We start from the raw sequence: 20,861 nt of genomic DNA on the forward strand, positions 1-20,861 counted from the left end.
GCAAAGAAGGGACTGTGCTTTGTGCTTTACCTTGTGCTGTGAAAGGCAAACTGTGTGCTGTCCGTCTGTGTTAGGTGGGGGTGGTATGTACCCCAGGCAGTACACACCCTAGGCAGAGTGACCAGGGATGCTGTGCTTCATGGGAGGAACTTCAATCATCTTTTTTCAAGGACCAGAGGTGTGAGTGTTTCCAAAAACACACCAAATACTTAACATTACGCCTACAATATACACTGCCATCTAGAAACTGTTGGTCTAGGCCAGGGGTAGGCAACGTCGGTCCTGGTGAGCCGCAGTGGCTACAGGTTTTCATTCCAACCCAATTGCTTAATTAGAAACCAATCATTGCCAATCTCAGACCTTATTTAATTTTATGGCTTGTTAGTCTGTGCAATGTAAGGCTCTTATATCGTAGATTTTTTTCCTTTCCAAGGATATCATCCAAATGATATGAAGCCTAAAACAGATCATTTTCAGTCTGTCACATTTTTCTATTAAGTGTTTTATTAAATCAAACAGTGCATGATGAACACATACAGATGTAATTGGAAAAAAGCTAGCTGGAGAACTGCTGGCTGCTTTGTCTTTTACATCTTATTGCTAATAAGGAGCAATTAAAACACTGAATGCAGCAGTTTAAGATTGAAATAAGCAATTAAGGTTGGAGAACCTTAACAAGCGAGACCACTAAAATGAAGCATCAAAATGTCACTTAAGCAATATGTGCTTCATCAGCAATAATTGAGTTCTCGTTAAGGAACTGGGTTGGAACAAAAACCTGCACATACTGCGGCTCACCAGGACCGACGTTGCCTACCCCTGGTCTAGGCCTGCGGTGCTTCAGCTCTGCAGATCAAGGCATCTTGAAAACCGAGGGACAGAAGCAAGAAACATCAAGAAAAAATAAAAAAGAAAATGGCAACACTCGTAAACTCCTTCACAAACTGAATACTTTCTGCTCTGGTTAAATAGCCAGAAAGGGAGGGCTCAGGAGTGGTGATGTCAGAGTGTCCCCGCCTCCTGGGGCTCCACCCACAAAACCCAAAGAGCATCAGGACATTTACACGACAGAAAATATGAAAAAATAATTTTAAAAATTAACAAAACACAGGAATTGAAAGCTTGACAAGATAAAAGAGGAGTCCAGTTAATGAAGAAATTAGCAGCAATGAAAACCAGCAGCCCAAACCAAAACTACAAAGCCCCCAAGCTCGTAGGATTGTGAATCTGTAGACTGTTTAAAAATCTAAGTTTAATTAAACAAAAAAAATAAATAAAAATGACTCGAGATTAAATTGCAAGGCATTTAAAATGTATATATGCAGCCCACAAGTACGCATACCAATGCCGGCTAATGCAACAGCAATTGAGGAGATCATTTCTTTTCCAACCAGGAGGAATAAATTACATAATGAAATTCATTAGTGTGACTGTAATCCACCTGGGGAGTAAAAATCGGAGAAGGAGCTTTACTCCATTTAACACACATACCTGCTCAATTATAACCTAACACTGGGCGAGTGTGTGTGTGAGCCTAAAACACTCCATACGGAGGAACAACACAACAACTGTGTGTCACCAGTAAGAAGCCAATGGTGCTTGTGATCCGAGATGGATATTTGCTTATTTTCAGCCATAAAAACTGACAAGTTGCGATACAGCAAAACCACCAAAATGATAAAAGGAAGGAAGGAAGGAATCAGCCGAGGCAACACAGGTGTCACAAGGAGGAAAGAGATTTTAAATTAAAAACAGGTAATTAAAATCCCCAGGGCCTGCTATTTTCATTACCTGGCCGATTAAAGCAAATGGAGTTCATATTTCAATTTGCCTGCCTGAACTTCGAAGTAAAATAAATTAAAAAAGGGTTTATGACAAACGTGGCACCCACTGCAAGTAAAAAAATAAAAATCTGAAATGTAAACCCAACCCAATGTTGACAAACCTGCTTTGGTGAGAGGGGAAGCGTCCCGGACATCCTGGGAGAGCAGGTCTGGAATTCGGGAATGGGAGATTAAAGGCTGGCTACTCCGCTTCTCGGATCGGTCTCCACTGCTCTGTCGGATCCGGTTTGATGACACGTTTGCTTTACTGCCGAAGGAGCTGGAGATCTGAGGAAAGAAAAAACAAAAAAAAAATGACCAATGGAATTAGCAGGCTTCTTGGGGGGGTGTCAGGGTGGCAAGGGGTTGCAAGGGTTAAAGGTGGAAGAGGGCAGTGCAACAGAAGTCTGATATAGGAGTGGGGGAGTGTTTATGGTTAATTCACAATTATTTTAAAATGAACTACATAATTATTTTTCATAGATCCAATCAGGGCAATTGAAGAAAAATAAAAAAAAAACATAACTGAATTTAACATTATTTTTTAGTAGACATCGACTATATAATAAAATGCTGCCATTTGTGAGTACATACAGTCCCTCCAAGCAATCTGATTGGTCAGTGTGGCTTTGATCCGATTGGTCAGTGTGGCTTTGGTGGCTCACTAGCAGAGATGATGACATGATACATTAAGGGGTGTGAAGTTCAATTCTTGATTGTGACAATTTTTTTTATTCTCATAAAAATGGAGTTAATATGGAGTATTTCAATAGAACGAAACAAATAATGTACCGAGCGATGTTGGGTCACTGAGAACTGACGAGGCACAATAACTGAGTCACCTTCAAAAGATGGGAAGGGTTTGCAATAATAGGTGTAATGTTTTCGAAGTGGGTAATGTGGGGCTCATCTACTGTTGGTGGCAGTCAAAAAGCATACAGGTGGCAAGGAAAATGCCTTGAAATGACAACAGGGCTTACCGGAACACAATCAAGGGAGGAAGCATCAGGCAAGATAGGGCAAAACACATGATGACACCAGTATAGGACGAAGGCTTAGAGTGGTCTTCAAAGACATTATTTGCAGGAATACATATGACGTTTTCATGGCGTGTGACATAAGCCCGTCTACCCTTGCTAGTAATCAAAAAACATACAGGGGGTGAGCGATACGCCTCAAAAAGGACAGACTTTGAGAAACAGGCCTTACTGAAACACTAGCAAGGGAGGAAACACCAGGCAAAAAAGGGCGAGACACATGGCAATACCGAGAAACGACATAGGAGGTACACTGACGGTGGTCTTCAAAGACGGGAAGCATTGAAAAGTGTTTTCACAACAGGTAACGAGGGGGGCACATCTACTGTTTGTGGCAGTCAAAGAGCAGACATACCTCTCAAGCTGTGTCATTAAGGGAACGCAATTGAGAGAGGAAGCACCAGGCAAGATAGGCCAAGACACATGGCAATAGTAAAAGGCATAGGAGGAACACAGAGTGGTCTTCAATGACCAGAAGTAACCGCCAAGAATACAAAGGACTTTTTCCACAGAGGGTAATAGGGGACTGTCAAAAAGCAGACGGGGGAAGAGCAAGACACTTCGAAATGAGTCTAAGAAGTGGTTTTACGGCAACGCAATGGTGAGGAGAAGCGTCCGGTAAAAGATGCTGAGACACGCAAGCATGCCAAAAAGGAAAAATACATGTAAGATAAGAGATATTGAATATTTTAAAAAAGTTACTCTTACTTGGCTTTGATAGGGAACAACAACAATTAAATTCACAAATACTAAGACAACAATGACTAAACTCAACAAAAAATTTCAATTAAAAAAACCATATTTTTACCATATTTGGAGATAAAGATTTGATGTTCCTTTAATGAGGTGTTCAGTTTGTCAATCCCTCATTCTGGAGAAGCAGCAGTTCAAACCCAAGGTCCTACATTATTGTCGAGGTTGCCTCACTGCCATGGAGAGTGAAGCTACAAATCCTGGCCAGTTACCTCATTCATGCATTATGACAAAGTGACCACGTGGACTCCTGTACTAAAAGTAACTCTTGATAAGTGAGCCACTTCTGCACTCCACCAAGCCAGGCAAAGTATGTCTATCAAGGAAGTAAAGTGACTGGTCAATAATGCAGTCGGATGATTTCTAGTCGGATACTGTGTTCAACAGAGCACCAAACGTCACCAATTAAATTGGTAAAACGATTGCTGATCAATGCTGTGAATGATCATTGAGGAAGAAATCATGAACAGAAACAATGAGGCCACACTGCAGGAAGAGAAGTTGGGAGCATGTGCTGATTTTACAGCACGTTGTCACACCCACCACATGATGAACCACCCCAATTGGGACCCAAGTGCAGCCATGCAAATCCTGCCACCAACCTCCAAGTTTTCCCTTGAAGCTTTCCTTTTTCCCTGGATGTAGATTAGCATCATACCCAGAACAAAGCAATTGCAGGTTAAGGGCCTAACTCAAGGGCCCAATGGAGTAGAGTCACTTCTGCCGTTCTGCAGGATTCAAACTGGCAACCCTCCAATTGCCAGCACAGATCCCTACCCTCAGAGCCACCACTCCGCCAGCTGCCACTGCAGGAAGCAAACCACAAAAACAGGAGGGCCACATTAGATTGAATGCGCGAAAAAGGACTTCAAAGAGCCTGCAGAAAATCTGGAGAAAGGTCTCGTGGACAGACGAGATGACGACGACCCTGCATCAGAGTGTACAAGAGATAAAAAGGAACTGGCCAAGGTCCAAAGCAGATCACCTCAGCTGTTAAACATGGTGGTGGGGATGTCATGGCTTGGGCATGTATGGCTGCCACAGGTCCTGGCACACTTCTCTTTATTGATGATGGAACTGCTGACAGTGGCACAATGAATTCTGAGGTTTACAGAAACATCTGATCTGCTCAAGATCCAGTAGATGCCTCCAAACTCACTGACGGCGCTTCATTCTGTAACCGGTAAGGCAACACAGCAAAGCTAAGAAATGGAATAATTCCAGAATGGCCAAGCAAAATCAAAGAAAAAAAAAAAAAAATGCGTCTTTATGCCAAATATTACGGAGGGCACTCTTTAAACGAAGTTCAAAATCTTGCTATGTCCACATACATTTAAAATAAAAAAAAATAAAAAAAAAAAAAAATACGTCATGGGGTGTACTTTTTCACGTGAGTGTATAAATCCATTCGGTTTCTACTTCTTTCACTAAAACCGTACTAGATCCCTTTAACCGTAAAAGGAGCACAATCCATCCATCCATCCATACATCCAACCCGCTATATCCTAACTGCAGAGTTACGGGAGTCTGCTGGAGCCAATCCCAGCCAACACAGGGTGCAAGGCAGGAAACAAGCCCCAGGCAGGGCACCAGCCCACCGCAGGGCACACACACACACACACGCAAGGGACAATTTAGGATTGCCAGTTCACCTAACCTGCATGTCTTTGGACTGTGGGAGGAAACCCACACAGACACGGGGAGAAAATGCAAACTCCACGCAGGGAAGACCCAGGAAGCCAGCCCAGGTCTCCTTACTGCGAGGCAGCAGCGCTACCCACTGCTCCACCGTGCCGCCCAAAAGGAGCACAATATAAAATGAAATTCATCTGTCTACCACCACCGTTTAAATTAATAATATTAATAGAATCCGCATAGATCATCTTATATTCTTAAATATTTAAAGATTATATTAAAATTCTGCGGCAGCTGAAGCTCTCAGCTCTCAATGACATTTAAAACAAATGTGCCAAGTATCTTTAAAAAAAAAAAAAAAAAAAAAAAGTTAAGGCATAAAAGTCGTGAGAGCAAAACTTGGCAAGCGGCGAGCAGACATATGGACCCATAATTGAAAAACGTAAAGGATTCTGCCGAAAGAGGTGATTAACACCTGCTTATCCTTTTAACAAGGAAACTATATATATATCAAAGAGCTCTTAGTATGTTAATGATACATAACTCGGGCAGTCGGAATACATTATTCTTTGCTTTATGTAAATGAATGTTTCATACAATCTGCGAATGCTAAATCATATTTAGTCTACCTCTAGTGCCCACCAAATCAGTAATAAATATTTTCCCAAAATTAGTTCAATAGCTGCTGCAAGAGGAGACGCTTCAGCAGATTGAAATACAGTTCGACCTGTTTACGTCTGCTGTTCACTTCAAAAAAATCTTTAAGAAAGATAAAGTGGATGAGAAAGTTAAGAAAATCCTCAAATTAAAAAAAACAAAAAACAAAACAAAATCAAACGGGTCTGCAGGCATTTTCACTTTTTTTGTGTTTTCTATGTCTGCCGAATGACAGAAGCCTTCTTTCAAGTTCCCCACAATGCATTGCCAGCCATGTTCTTGACTTATTCTTTTCTTGCTGGTGTAAACTGCCCTTTATTTAAAGTGTGGTCTCGTTCTCCTTACTAACTGCTCTGCAGATAAATGTTGCATGGAACGTGGAGAGACGCTTGTCAGAAGAAACAGCAAGTGGGGTCCGAGCGCAGCACCTGTGCCAGTGTGCAGCTGAAGTAGGCAGCAAACCAGCCAGGGGTGGTCTTAATGGCACATCCACCCAAACCCACTTATCCTAATCTGGTTGGTGGGCCAAAAACTGGAGCTTGTAATGGCAAGCAAACCGGGCACAAGGCAGGAACAATTGCTGGGGCAGGGCACCAGGGTGAACACACATACACATCAGCGGTGCCAAACTAGAATCTTCCTCTTTTGTTCAGTTTCTGCCCATTTTTCGGGATTCTGTATTGGGACTCGTTTACTCTTTTAGGGAAAACTCCTCCTGTGCCTTTTGTGCTCCTCAGAGCTCCCTTTGTTTCAGAACATTCTTGCCAAATAGTTCAGTGGAGGGTGACGTGTAATGGCCGACCCTCTTAACCAAACCGGCCACTACACTACCAATTCTTATTCCTTGGATTACCTGAGGTTTCCTGCTCTAACAACAAGACATACTTCTTACAAGTTGTCTTACTTTTCCTGACACAAACACGCATATACTGTAAATTGAAGACACAGATAAATATTATATATATATATAGCACGGTGGCGCTGCTGCCTCGCAGTTAGGAGACCTGGGTTTGCTTCCCGGGTCCTCCCTGCGTGGAGTTTGCATGTTCTCCCAGTGTCTGCGTGGGTTTCCTCCGGGCGCTCCGGTTTCCTCCGACAGTTCAAAGACATGCAGGTTAGATGGATTAACGATTCTAAATTGGCCCTAGTGTGTGCTTGGTGTGTGGGTGTGTTTGTGTGTCCTGCGGTGGGTTGGCACCCTGGCCGGGATTGGCTCCAGCAGACCCCCCGTGACCCTGTGTTTGGATTCAGCGGGTTGGAAAATGGATGGATGGATGGATGGATATCATACACACATACACATATATACACACACACACACACACACACACACACACACACACACACACACACACAGTAGAACCTCTGGTCACGAACGTTTCCAAACACGTACAAATCGGATTACGATCAAAAAGTTTGCCAAAACTTTGTATCTGTTCACGACCACACGGTCTGGTGGCGAACAAAAACACTGGCGAATGAATTACGGTCGTGACCAGAGATAACACTGTATATATGTGCGTGCAAAACACTAACTTATCCCAAACACACCAGTGACTAATTGCGATATAAGAACACGAATATTCAAATATTTACATTGAACCCTCCCTTGCCCCTAAACAAACAAAAACACGTATCGCAAATACAAACACGGATTAGATGAACAGCACTTGAACATGTGGTGAAAAATTAGTCCAAAACAAACTCCGGTGGTCCCGATACTGGCTATAGTGTATTGTGCTCCTTCCCGAAAACAAAACCACCTCACCGTGAAAAGTCCTGGCAATGGCTGGGATGAATCCAAACCCCAGGTTTTCCCGGCTCTGGCTGTCGTGATGTTGAATCGTTGGTTGAAAAAGCAAGCAGTGGACTAAAGCAATGATCGGCAGTGAGGAGTTTGAAAATGATCGGGTACACGGTTTCCTTTCTCTTCTCGATTTGTCTCTCCTCGCCCTCGCTTCTCTTTCTTAAATGCAAAATGTCCCGATTGTATCTGGTGAGTTAACACGATTTCTGTCTCGGGGCTGCGGTCTCTCTCCATCATCCTTCCCCTCTGCACTCACGGGGACAACATTTACTGACGCACATATAACGGTCAGTAACCGGGACGATGAAAACAAAACACACTCGGCACAAACATAGAACATACTATTATGTAGCCCCACTACGTCGTTCCTAGGAAATGACACGAAAGTTGAAAACGCTAATGTTAATACTTTGAATCTATGGGAAATAGGGGGTTAGGTTCCCATGACCACCAAAAATTGTAATCTTTTGCTAGAGATTGCGCAAAGTACACTTTTCTGCATTATACCAAAATGCTATTTTTGATGATATGCACTTTTCAAAACACCATAACCATGAAACAACCCATAATATGCCGCAGTAATAACAACAACAACAATAATAATAACCATTTTATTTATATAGCACCTTAACAAACCCTTAACCTGCGACTGTTTTGTACTGGTGGGTATGACGTTAATCTGCATCCAGTCCTGCACGCAGGTCCTCCAAACTTACAGGGGCAACTTAGGGATTGTTGGCAGGTGTCACATATGCGATTAGGAGGAAGCTGGGTGGACCAAGTGGAGGTAATTATCTGCCAGGCCAGGGGGTGGCGAGGTGAACTAAACCTTCTTCTGTTGTCTCTGCAGGCCAAAGACGGAAAAACCTACCTGATTTCACAACAACAACGTCACACATGATCATTAGAATTTGTTACTAACCCTCACCTATTCGGTTTCTCTTCTCGGTACTCAAATGTGGCACTTGGTGCCGATGCCCCTTCAGTCTCAGCTTTCAAATCCCGGCTGAAGACACCACTTCAGTTTAGCACACCCTGACTAGAGCTGCTGATTAACTGTACAGACTGCGTCTCTGTTGTCAGTCATTAGCACTGAAACATAACATGATAGTTAGAATTGGATACTAACCCTCACCTATTCGGTTTCTCTTCTCGGTACTTGAATGTGCCACTTGGTACCCACGACCCACCTTCCAAGTTGTTTGCCTGCCTAAAGTAAAGTCATCCCTGATGGAGGATCGCAGGAATCATGGGGTAAAGGGGTCCTTTCATCGGATTGGCTGGCCCAGTGCTGTTTCCGCTGTGGAATGGCCAATAGAGAGGCAGCTTGATGGATGAGGTCTCCAGGACTCTAAATAAATCCAAATCTTCTTATGTGATATCATCTACTGTTAAATTCTGCTCTGTACCTCTAAAATTTTTATACTGTATTGAGGATTTGTTCTGTTCTGTGTATTGTATTGTATTGATCCCCTTATTGACACCCACTGCATGCCCAACCTACCTGGAAAGGGGTCTCATTTTGAACTGCCTTTCCCAAGGTTTCTCCCATTTTTCCCTACAAGGTTTTTTTTTTTGGGAGTTTTTTCCTTGTCTTAGAGAGTCAAGGCTGGGGGGCTGTCAAGAGGCAGGGCCTGATAAAGCCCATTGCGGCACCACTTGTGTGATTTTGGGCTATACAAAAATAAATTGTATTGTATTGCACTTCCAGTTCTGGCTCCAAGAACGATGTCACTTCCAGTTTCCGGCCTCAGATGACATCACTTCCAGTATCACCCTTTAAAGCCGCCATCTTTTCCACCACTAAATAAGTTCAGTCTGGAATTCGACCCATGCACAACAGTGCCTAACTTAAACCCCCTTTGCAGCCGGAGACAATATATGGGTGGCTGCCCCAAACTTTTCCAGTGTGTTGGCACTCCAGCCACCGTAAAAAAAAACTCCCACTGTTCCAGTGTGGTGCTGGCTGAGGTGTCACCCGCTGCACTCGGGTCCCAATCCGGGTGGTTCGTCAAGTGGCGGGTGCGGCACATGCTCCCATCTCTACAATTCCATGATCTTTTGTGCCAACATTTCAATAAAAAAAAAAAAAAAAAAAACTGACCCATCAGCCACTGCTGTCAGAAGATGCCGTGACCGGCAAAGTCTCAACATCTCCAACACTTTGCCCTTCACAGCTGGTGTTAACAGATCAGGAAGAACGCGCCAGCTTGACGTAATCCGACAGCCACGTCTGCTTCGTGCGACATACTCGAGATTTTCAAAGATCTCCGCGTATGTGCGAGTTCAGGTTTGTCCTCGAGGCTGCCATCGATAACTGGGACCATCAGCCTCGAAGTCTCCAGCCAACCAGTCGATTCATTAACGTCAAACCTCACAGCCAACAGTGACCGTCGACATTCTGGCAGAAATTTTATCAAACTCCTTCATTTTCTCACGATGCTGCATCACTGGCTTTGCACACTTTGGGATTAGATGCCCCAAGGACTTGCAGTACACGTCAATGGCCGTCTGCAACACAAAACTCGATAAACAAAACGCTGAAAATATTGAACAGATGCACAGGGAGCTCTCTGCTCTACGACAATAAGGAGAACAAGACCGGTGAAGCGTCAAGTAGGATACTAACCGCTCCTTAAAACCGATGTGCATCGCGCCTTGTTTTTCTGTACTGTTCATTATCATGAACACCGTGAATATGCAAAAGTAAAAACAAGAGGTTACAAAAAAATAAATACAGTGGAACCTTGGATTGCGAGTGTTTTGCAAGACGAGACAAAATTTAATAAATTCTGACTTGATAAACAAGCGAGGTCTTGCAATACGAGTAGTCGGTATACGCTTTGTCTGCCAAGTGTCATGTGATCACAACTAGGCTGATGGTGGTTCTCTCTCGCTGCGGGATTATGGGTAATCGTCTCCCATTCTTGGGCTCAGTCGGCGTGCCTCACTCATATAGTCAGCTTTTGTACGTGCGTGTACTGTATACTGTGTACTAGAGCAAGGTGTGTCTGTCTTGCACCCCGAAACACAAAGCTGAGTGTCAGTACTTTAGCGATACCAGCTTTATTCAGCTTGAAACAGGAACAGCACGGTTATTTCTTGTAGCGGGGTCTGCCGCTCTGTTATACCCAGACACAGCAGTCAGGCAGGGTCATGCACAGGTTAATGGCCAAGTAATACAGTGATCCCTCGCTATATCGCGCTTCACCTTTCGCGGCTTCACTCCATCGCGGATTTTATATCTAAGCATATTTAAATATATATCGCGGATTTTTTGCTGGTTCGCGGATTTCTGCGGGCAATGGGTCTTTTAATTTCTGGTACATGCTTCCTCAGTTGGTTTGCCCAGTTGATTTCATACAAGGGACGCTATTGGCAGATGGCTGAGAAGCTAGATTGCTTACTTTTCTCCCTCTCTTGCGCGGAGTTTCTCTGATCCTGACGTAGGGGGATTGAGCAGGGGGGCTGTTCGCACACCTAGACGATACGGACGCTCGTCTAAAAATGCTGAAAGATTATCTTCACGTTGCTATCTTTTGTGCAGCTGCTTCCTGAAACGACATGCTGCACGGTGCTTCGCATACTTAAAAGCTCGAAGGGCACGTATTGATTTTTGACTGAAAAACAAACTCTGTCTCACTCTGTCTCTCTCTCTTTGTCTGCTCCTGACGGAGGGGGTGTGAGCTGCCGCCTTCAACAGCTTTGTGCCGCGGTGCTTCGCATACTTAAAAGCCAAACAGCCCTATTGATTTGTTTGCTAGAGATTGTTTTCTCTATGTGACATTCTGTGCTCCCGACACGCACTCCTTTGAAGAGGAAGATATGTTTGCATTCTTTTAATTGTGAGACAGAACTGTCATCTCTGTCTTGTCATGGAGCAGTTTAAACTTTTGAAAAAGAGACAAATGTTTGTTTGCAGTGTTTGAATAACGTTCCTGTCTCTCTACAACCTCCTGTGTTTCTGCGCAAATCTGTGACCCAAGCATGACAATATAAAAATAACCATATAAACATACGGTTTCTACTTCGCTGATTTTCTTATTTCGTGTGTGGGTCTGGAACGCAACCCCCGCGATGGAGAAGGGATTACTGTACTGTGCCCTGCATTTATAATTTTCCTTGTATCACCCATCGACGGCAGGCGCTTATAGCATGTCCGCGATCTTTTCGAATTTGCAGGCTCCCAGTGCTGTAGCAGTTCGCCGTAAAAGCGGTTGCTTCGGGACGCTCTTCCACGTGTCGTCCCATTTGGTGGAATCCCAAGAGTTTAGAAACTCCCTCACACCCGCCATGATTCCTTTCAAAAGGTAAAGTGCAGGTTAATTTGTTTTATGTATTTTTATTTACTTTATATTTTGAATTATTCATTTTTATATGAATAGTTTTGGGTTGTGGAACGAATCATCCGCGTTTCCATTATTTCTTATGGGGAAATTCACTTTGATATACGAGTGCTTTGGATTTCAAGCACATTTCCGGAACAAATTACGCTCGCAAACCGAGGTTCGACTGTAAATAAAAATCGAACGAATACCTGAAGTCGTGCAGAAGTGGATGATCGCCTGTAAATATTAAAGATTCTTCGTTTGGCCTTTCTGCTTCATGGCAAAGATTGACGGATCCTCCCTCGTGTTAACGTGTTTTGGGATTTCGTTAACTACTCCTCGATTTACGACTTAAATCTTTTTGCTGTTACGAGTACACTCAATCGATTCACCAAATCCTTTTAAAGCCTTAACAATTTACAGCCACAGAACTATAATACAGTCATGCTTGTGTGCGTCACTGGACCTCCTCGCAGGCTCAGTCGAGGTATGAAATAGCCCACCGACGCCAGACAGGGGGCGCTGCCGCTTACACGGTCATCTCCTTTCCTCATGGTGCTGAGAAGGCATTTAAGCCCCGCCCCTTTCCACTCCAGCTGCCATAAAAGCACAGGCATCATTACTGGCCAGAGTGACCCGCCGGACGGACCTCTGCTGGAGCGACTATTTCTCTGCATTACTTTGAATTTCCAGTTGAAGGGCCGCGCGCCATTGACGGTTATTTTGGTCAATTTTCTCTCTCTGCACAATAAAAGTGGACGAGACGGTTGGCACCCCTAATATTTCTTTGTTGCAGTCCTGAGTTGTCACTTCCACCTCTGGAGACATCACTGAAGGAATCCTTAAAAATTGTTAAAAACAAAAGACAATACTAAATATAAGGAGTTTGCTCATTTTCGTTTACCGGTGTGGTGTTTATCATTTTTCTGTCTAAAAGGCAAGTGGATAAGGGATAAGAAAGACCCTTCTGTGATTTTTTTTTTTTTTTCTGTAGTCTCTTTAGGTTTATTAGAAATTTTCACAGAATATTGAGGACCCATGAAAATGAAATGAAGCAAGGAGGTCAAAAATGTGAAGCGGCAGCAAATAATTAAAATAAACAAAATGAGCAACAAGAGGGTACTTTACCGTAGACCGCGGGCATAATGAAGCGTAACATAAAACTGCTGAGACGTGGCCCACCATTACGCACTTAAGTGAGCTCAAAATTCAACTTTTCAGGCACGAGTTGGGCCATATGTCTGGAAGAAACAACTTTTAATGAATGGGACACTACCTTTGTGCCAGCTTGTCTGTGTGGGCAGTGTTTAAAGGTGCTGGGCACACACACACACACACACCAGTTTCCTTACTATTTAAAGCAGCTTGTTTTTCACTCCAAAATAAAGAAGAGTATGAAACGTCTTGCAGTGTGCAGAAGGTTGTGCAACTCCGTTAAAACTTATTTATATAATTCTGGACGTCCCATGCCATTTTTTTAATAATAATTCTTTACATTTATATAGCGTTTTTCTCACTACTCAAAAGCACTCTCCACACAGGGAGGACCTGGGAAGCAAACCCACAATCTCCTTACTGCAAAGCAGCAGCACTACCACTACGCCACATGTGAGGATAAATTTTAGAGACATATTCTTCCATTCAGCAATGTGCCATGAGCGGGATTTAAAACCGGATCCCTGCGATAATTTCTGATAGATCATCTCACCCTTTTAATCTGCAGTCATGAGGTTGCTGGAAAGGGGTGTGTGGTGCTCCTGTTATCTCTGCAAAAGGACGAGGTCCAAGTCTGTAGAGTCCTGCTGCTCCCTGTTTGTGAATCATGGCCGCTATCCAGTGACCTGAGATGAAGACTGGACTCCTGTGTCTCGTCAGAGAATCCTTGGATCCCGCTGGTTTGACTTTGTGTTCCTCACGGAGTCCCGAATGAGGCACATGACCTGCATTGTGAGGGAGCGTCAGTTACGGCACTACGGCCATGTGGCACCATTACCAAAGAGTGATCCGGCTCATTGTGGAGGACCCGAGCGGCTGGACCAGGCCAAGGGGGACGCCCACGTAATACCACGCTACAGAAGATAAAGGGTCATCTCCAGGGGGTGGGACTGGACCATGTATCTGTTTCATCATGTGGTGGTTGCAGTAACATGCTGTACCAGTGCATGCCCCCCCAACCTGACCTGACCTGACTGTCTATTTCATAAAACCCATGAAAAACATTCACCACCCCCCTTGGATGTTTTCTCATTTTAATGTTAACACATCATTGAGCTCATTTGGCTTTCTGACACAAAGACACTTTAATGTCAAAGTGAAAACAAAATCTTAACGTGGACTAAAATTAATTACAAATACAAAACACAAACTAATCGATGAGCCACATGGTCCTGCATTAAGGAGACCAGAGATCGGGTTTGGGTCCTCTCTGTTTGGATATTGCAGGTTCTCCAATTCCTTCAGCTGTCCAAGGACTTGCTGGCGAGGTGAACTGGTGACACTAAATTGTCTCTAGAGAGTGTGTGTTTGCCCATGTCATGGACTGGCAATCCTGTCCGGGGTTTGTTCCTGCCTTTTACCGCTAATGCTGGCTGGGATAGACTCCAGCCAAGACCTCCAAACCACAACCCTGGTGTGGATTAAGTGGGATGGAAACTGTCATGAAGTGACAAAATAATCTCATAAGTATTCACCCCCTTAAATTTAACAACCCCAAATCCTCGCTGGTGCAGCCAACTGGTTTTAGGAGTCACAGATTTAGTCCAATGCATCCTAAATGAGGAGAGCGCCTGCAGCTACGGGACGTCCGACTGATCGTTCTCTCATATTAAGGTATTGTTTTGTCTTGGTAGAGTAATATGTTGCTCTACTTTCCCCTATTGTATTATTAATAAGTAGCCATTCTCAACATGCCTAATCTCACAGACGTACCACTGTTTATAAGGTATTATAGTATATAACTTATCCACACCTTCCCTTCTAGATCTAACACCTCAGGCAATTAGGTGTAGTAAAAAGACAAGCAGAAGTTACACACAAAATGTATTATTGATAATCATAAATAATATGCAAAATACATTTGAATATTGGCAACCATACAACCTGATTAAATGGTGATGTGTAGTTTCAGGCAGCACACAGACTTGTAGTTACTTAAAAATGTCTCTAGTTAAAGCATCATTCAGCTTTCTTCATAACAGGCCTGCCTCAATATGGCTGCCAAGTTGTGCTCTCCATTGTGTTCATGGTGTGATGGTCTTCATCAGTTTGGTAAGATACACTTATTCATCATCAGAGGTTGGTAAGAGAGAATGTGGTTGAACAAGCAGATTTATAGATTCTCTGTCCAACCCCTACAGCCAATAGAACATCATGGTACTTAAAAGATTCTATAGAAGCCAATTCCAAACAGCCATACTTCAGACCAATGGGGCAAAGACAATCTTTAACACCTGCCATCCCCCAAAACCACACAGTTAGGTCCATAAATATTTGGACAGAGACAACGTTTTTCTCATTTTGGTTCTGTACATTACCACAATGAATTTTAAATGAAACAACTCCGATGCAGTTGAAGTGCAGACTTTCAGCTTTAATTCAGTGGGGTGAACAAAACGATTGCATAAAAATGTGAGGCAACTAAAGCATTTTGTTAACACAATCCCTTCATTTCAGGGGCTCAAAAGTAATTAGACAATTGACTCAAAGGCTATTTCATGGGCAGGTGTGGTCAAGTCCATCGTTATGTCCTTATCAATTAAGCAGATAAAAAGGCCTGGAGCGGATTTGAGGTGTGGTGCTTGCATGTGGAAGATTTTGCTGTGAACAGACAACATGCGGTCAAAGGAGCTCTCCATGCAGGTGAAAGCAGCCATCCTTAAGCTGCGAAAACAGAAAAAACCCATCGGAGAAATTGCTCCAATATTACAAGTGGCAAAATCTACAGTTTGGTCCATCCTGAGAAAGAAAGCAAGCACTGGTGAACTCAGCAACGCAAAAAGACCTGGACGTCCACGGAAGACAACAGTGGTGGATGATCGCAGAATCATTTCCATGGTGAAGAGAAACCCCTTCACAACAGCCAACCAAGTGAACAACACTCTCCAGGGGGTAGGCGGGCGTATCGATATCCAAGTCCACCATAAAGAGAAGACTACAGGAAAGTAAATACAGAGGGTGCACTGCAAGGTGCAAGCTACTCATAAGCCTCAAGAATAGAAAGGCTAGATTGGACTTTGCTGCTAAAGAACGTCTAAAAAAGCCAGCACAGTTCTGGAAAAACATTCTTTGGACAGATGAAACCAAGATCAACCTCTACCAGAATGATGGCAAGAAAAAAGTATGGAGAAGGTGTGGAACAGCTCATTATCCAAAGCATAGCAGATCATCTGTAAAACACGGTGGAGGGAGGCAGTGTGATGGCTGCCAGTGGCACTGGGACACTCGTGTTTATTGATGATGTGACACTGGACAGAAGCAGCCGAATGAATTCTGAGGTGTTCAGAGACATACTGTCTGCTCAAATCCAGCTAAATACAGCAGTCACATTGATTCATGATACAGATGGACAATGACCCAAAACATACAGCCAAAGCAACCCAGGAGTTTATTAAAGCAAAGAAGTGGAAAATTCTTGAATGGCCAAGTCAGTCACCTGATCTTAACCCAACTGAGCAGGCATTTCACTTGTTGAAGACTAAACTTCAGACAGAAAGGCCCACAAACAAACAGCAACTGAAAGCCGCTGCAGTAAAGGCCTGGCAGAGCATTAAAAAGGAGGAAACCCAACATCTGGTGACGTCCAGGAGTTCAAGACTTCAGGCTGTCATTGCCAGCAAAGGGTTTTCAACCAAGTATTAGAAATGAACATTTGATTTCCAGTTAGTTTATTTGTCCAATTACTTTTGAGCCCCTGAAATGAAGGGATTGTGTTCACAAAATGCTTTAGTTGCCTCACATTTTTATGCAATCGTTTTGTTCACCCCACTGAATTAAAGCTGAAAGTCTGCACTTCAACTGCATCGTAGTTGTTTCATTTCAAATTCATTGTGGTAATGTACAGAACCAAAATGAGAAAAAAAGTTGTCTCTGTCCAAATATTTATGGACCTAACTGTATGTGAAGGTGCAACTTGGCCTTCTTGCAGGGGTTGAAAGACTAGCAGAGAAACACACGCCAAACTGGTTTAAGGCACAGCCCCCCCATCTCTGTCGTAAAATTCAAAAGAGACCAATTCCTAAATGGGTGGGGGGGAGGGTTAACACTCATTAATGTAACACTAAATTACATTGCTTTGCCTAAATTACAAATAAAGACAAAATATCAAGTTATATGCAAAATCTTACATCACAACATGTATAATTTATGCTGTATTTGTACACTTTTATTGTTAATTATTGTCTTCTAAATTCTTCTTCTAATGCACCATCCTGGAGTTTAGCACCTCAACATTTCACTACATAACGTGTTGTGTCTATAACGCTATAAGCCTCATCGCTCAAATTCCGATTTGCCTATCTGGACAGTTTACATCTACAAGTACAAGTGACCTGGATATCTAACTTCAATGTGAACCGCCACACACGTGTACCCATTGCTACGTTTGCGTGACCAACAACAAAAAACGTCCCATTTGTGAGACGAGTCGTGGTGTTAAAATCGACAAAACAGAGGCAGTTGTAGCAAGTTTATGGAGGCCGTCAGTTCATCAGCCTTACACAATTCGGTCGAGAAGGTGAAACAAAGCCAGACGGGCGGCTAAATTCTGCTGTTTTCACAAGTATTGTTGAACCAAGAGATACGTGGGTACGTGAAAGGAGCCAGCAATGGGGGAAAACCATGACTGTTATCACAGCCTAGCTCTCTTCCATTGTTGTTTTACCGCAGTGCGGGTTGCGGGCCGATGACAACGACACTCAGCCCAGGCGTGGAGACAAAACAACACACATTCTGAACTGCATGTTAGTCAAACACTGGTTTTTTGTTTTGTTTTTTTTTTGTTTTTTTTTTTAAATTTAAACATTTTCAATTTTTGGGTTGGTTTGGGTTTACGGTTATCCTCTCCCTTGTAAGACATGCTTTTTCTTTTTTTCAGATCTTGTGTTTTTTTTGAGGGGACTTTAAAGCCAACTTCACTTCTTAGGCCTGCAGAAAGTAGTTGGGTGCTGGCAGCCTGAGGTAAAGTTATTTCTGAGCAGGTCTATGAAGGTCTGGGCCTACATTTGGAGCTTTCCGCAGGCCCCATGCCCCTTTCTGCCATGCCTACAACACATAGGCACCAGCACATATTTACGCCTTCATTTTTGAGGCTTGGAGAGTGCTATGTGGGTTCCCCGTCTCTCGTTGGGTTTCTCTGGAATCATTTCTTATTGGGAAAATACAATTCTTTAATATTATGTAAATTATTAAAAAACAATATTATTCCAATACAGGGCTGGACGTGATAAGGTGAAGGGGGCCTTTTTATACTATTTTATCAACATCCTAAGATCGATTTGTTTACTGTTTATTGGCGTTGCGTGTTTTAATAAATATTTAATCACAAAGAAAAAAAAAAAAAACCATACATACATCTCGTGGTACCGCCGAGCTACTTTTCCTTCCAGTCACCGGAGGGGGACCCAGTACTTTAGTCCCAAATGCAATATGGGATCCATCCTGGTTTCTGCTGCTCCGTGCACTTGCTGTCCCACGGATATTCGTCTGGTCTGGGAAAGAAAGAAAAATTATAAATAATATGTCACCAGGGATTCTTCTAAAATGAAACTGACACCAAACTCAATTCTAGGTATTTGAAGCAACTGACATTTTGTTATTTACTGGCTGCAGACAAACGACGGTTTTAAGGTAAATTAAAAATAGGCGCCGACACAACCAGGAAACAAAAACTCTAACTTGGAAGGAGCAATCGTGCGTCTCACATTGACACCATAAGTGCGAGAATGTTGGGAACGAAAAAAAGATTCATAAATCTTGTAGCCGACATTAGAAAAATGAGGGAGCCAATCTGGTTGTCCCATTTATTGTCCGCAGACCGAACAAAAACACAACGTTCCTCGCCGTACTTCCCGTATTGCGGGATTATTCAACCAACTGTCACACACGTGCGATTGGGAGGCAGTCAAATGGCGTAAAACGGTGAGTTCAGGGGTTGACACTGTACACAAACACCTTCTCTCCTTCCTCTGCAGAACACCAGAAGGCAAGAAGTCCTGAGCCCTAACCAGCTTCCTCATTCCTCTGTGGACCACGCCCTCCTCCTGACCTCACTTCCGCCTCTTGGACCCGCCTCTTCTTTTCCACCACCTATAAAAACCCAACCTCTATACCTTTTTTTGTCTCAGTCCCATTTTGGACACCGTCTTGTGTGACTACAATATAACACAATTTATTTTTGTAGAGCCCAAAATCACACAAGCAGTGCCAAAGTGGGCTTTAACAGCCTCTGCCTTTTGACAGCCCCCCTAAGCCTTGACTCTCTAAAACGACGAGAAAAAAATTCCAAAAAAAAAAAAAAATAGAAGAAACCTTGGGAAAGGCAGTTCAACGAGAGACCCCCTTTCCAGGTAGGTTGGGCGTGCAGTTGGGGGTCAATACAAGACAATACACAGAACAGAACACAAGTCATCCTCAGTCCAACAGAAATATTACAAGTACACAGCAGAATTCAACAGGACATGATCATCTTATATAAATACACTACCGTCCGTGGCTGTCCGTTTGTCGGTCCAGGATTTTAAATCACCTGTAGCTCACAAACCGTTTTTGGGGGGGTAATAAGATTGACCTCCAAGGTCAAAGGTCAAGGTCGAAAATCAAATAACCTGAAGCCTGAAATTCGGTACTCGTACTACGCTGAAACTCTACACTACAGCTTTATATTAAAAGCGAAGAGTTTTGGAATAATTACTCTATTTTATTGTAGAATCAACTCTCGGCAGCAGGCAGCGGGCAACAGGGCGGCTGTGCAACAGATGCGTATGGGCACAGAGTATGGTCAAGGCAAGTGTGTTCACTGCACGTTATCGTGCAGTGCGGCGTTAACGGTATCCCATAATACGATTTGGATTGGTTCAGAGTCCTGGAGACCTCGGCCATCAAGCTGCCTCCCCCTATTGGCCATTCCGATGAAAAGACCCCTCTACCCGACGATTCCTATGATCCTCCATCGACTACTCTTTCACTGCAATATATGGGGTGGATCCTCAAAGCTTTATTTGTCTTTGTGTTCTTATATTCACACAGCAAAAGAAAGTTTGTTGGGCTGGACGGCCGAGGTTGGTTTGCTAGCGACTCCTCCCTCCTTTTGACCCACGACAAAGGCAGAGTCCCACATTTTAAGCTGGAGCGGGCGACAGAATCGTGGATTTTCAAATGTTATACAGGTGAAATTCTGTTACAACGAAAATCTTTACAACGAAATTTCCTCATCTATTCTCGTAATTTCGCTTCTTAGCTCTGACACTTTCTTGGTTTCTAATTTATTTCTGTGGGAAAGATATGAAATAATCTGTCCTCTTAAGAAGGCCTTTAGAGTTGGGCGGGTGTCTCTAGGAAGAAGCTGATTTGTCAAGATATAAATTCTGTGTAGTTCTTGTCTGCCAATAGAAGAGGGTTAAGGCGCCATCTGCGAGGTGAGTGTGAGGGGCTTAATGATTTTAGCTCCAAGACTAGAGGGGCATGGTCGGAGAGAACAACTGTGTCGTATTTGCATGATTTAATCGCAGGCAGGAAATTATCATCTATAAAAACAATCAATTCTTGAGTAGCTATGATGCACTGGTCAGTAGAACGAATATGTTCTTGAGTTTGGGTTAAGAAACCT

At 43.3% G+C, this 20,861-nt stretch overlaps 1 protein-coding gene across 1 annotated transcript in view; it reads right to left on the bottom strand.

Moving 5' to 3' along the window:
- Nucleotides 1–20,861, bottom strand: part of cfap20dc (CFAP20 domain containing) — a 248,480-nt gene that overhangs the window by 147,102 nt on the left and 80,517 nt on the right. The window contains exons 9-10 of the mRNA XM_028824600.2: nt 18,608–18,744; nt 1,946–2,111 (exon numbers count right to left, since the gene is read on the bottom strand). Of these exons, the coding sequence (XP_028680433.2) occupies nt 1,946–2,111; nt 18,608–18,744 (303 nt within the window). The remainder of the gene's footprint in view (nt 1–1,945; nt 2,112–18,607; nt 18,745–20,861) is intronic.

Source organism: Erpetoichthys calabaricus, chromosome 18 (genome assembly GCF_900747795.2).
Source record: "Erpetoichthys calabaricus chromosome 18, fErpCal1.3, whole genome shotgun sequence".
NCBI classification, from domain to species: Eukaryota; Metazoa; Chordata; class Cladistia; order Polypteriformes; family Polypteridae; genus Erpetoichthys; species Erpetoichthys calabaricus.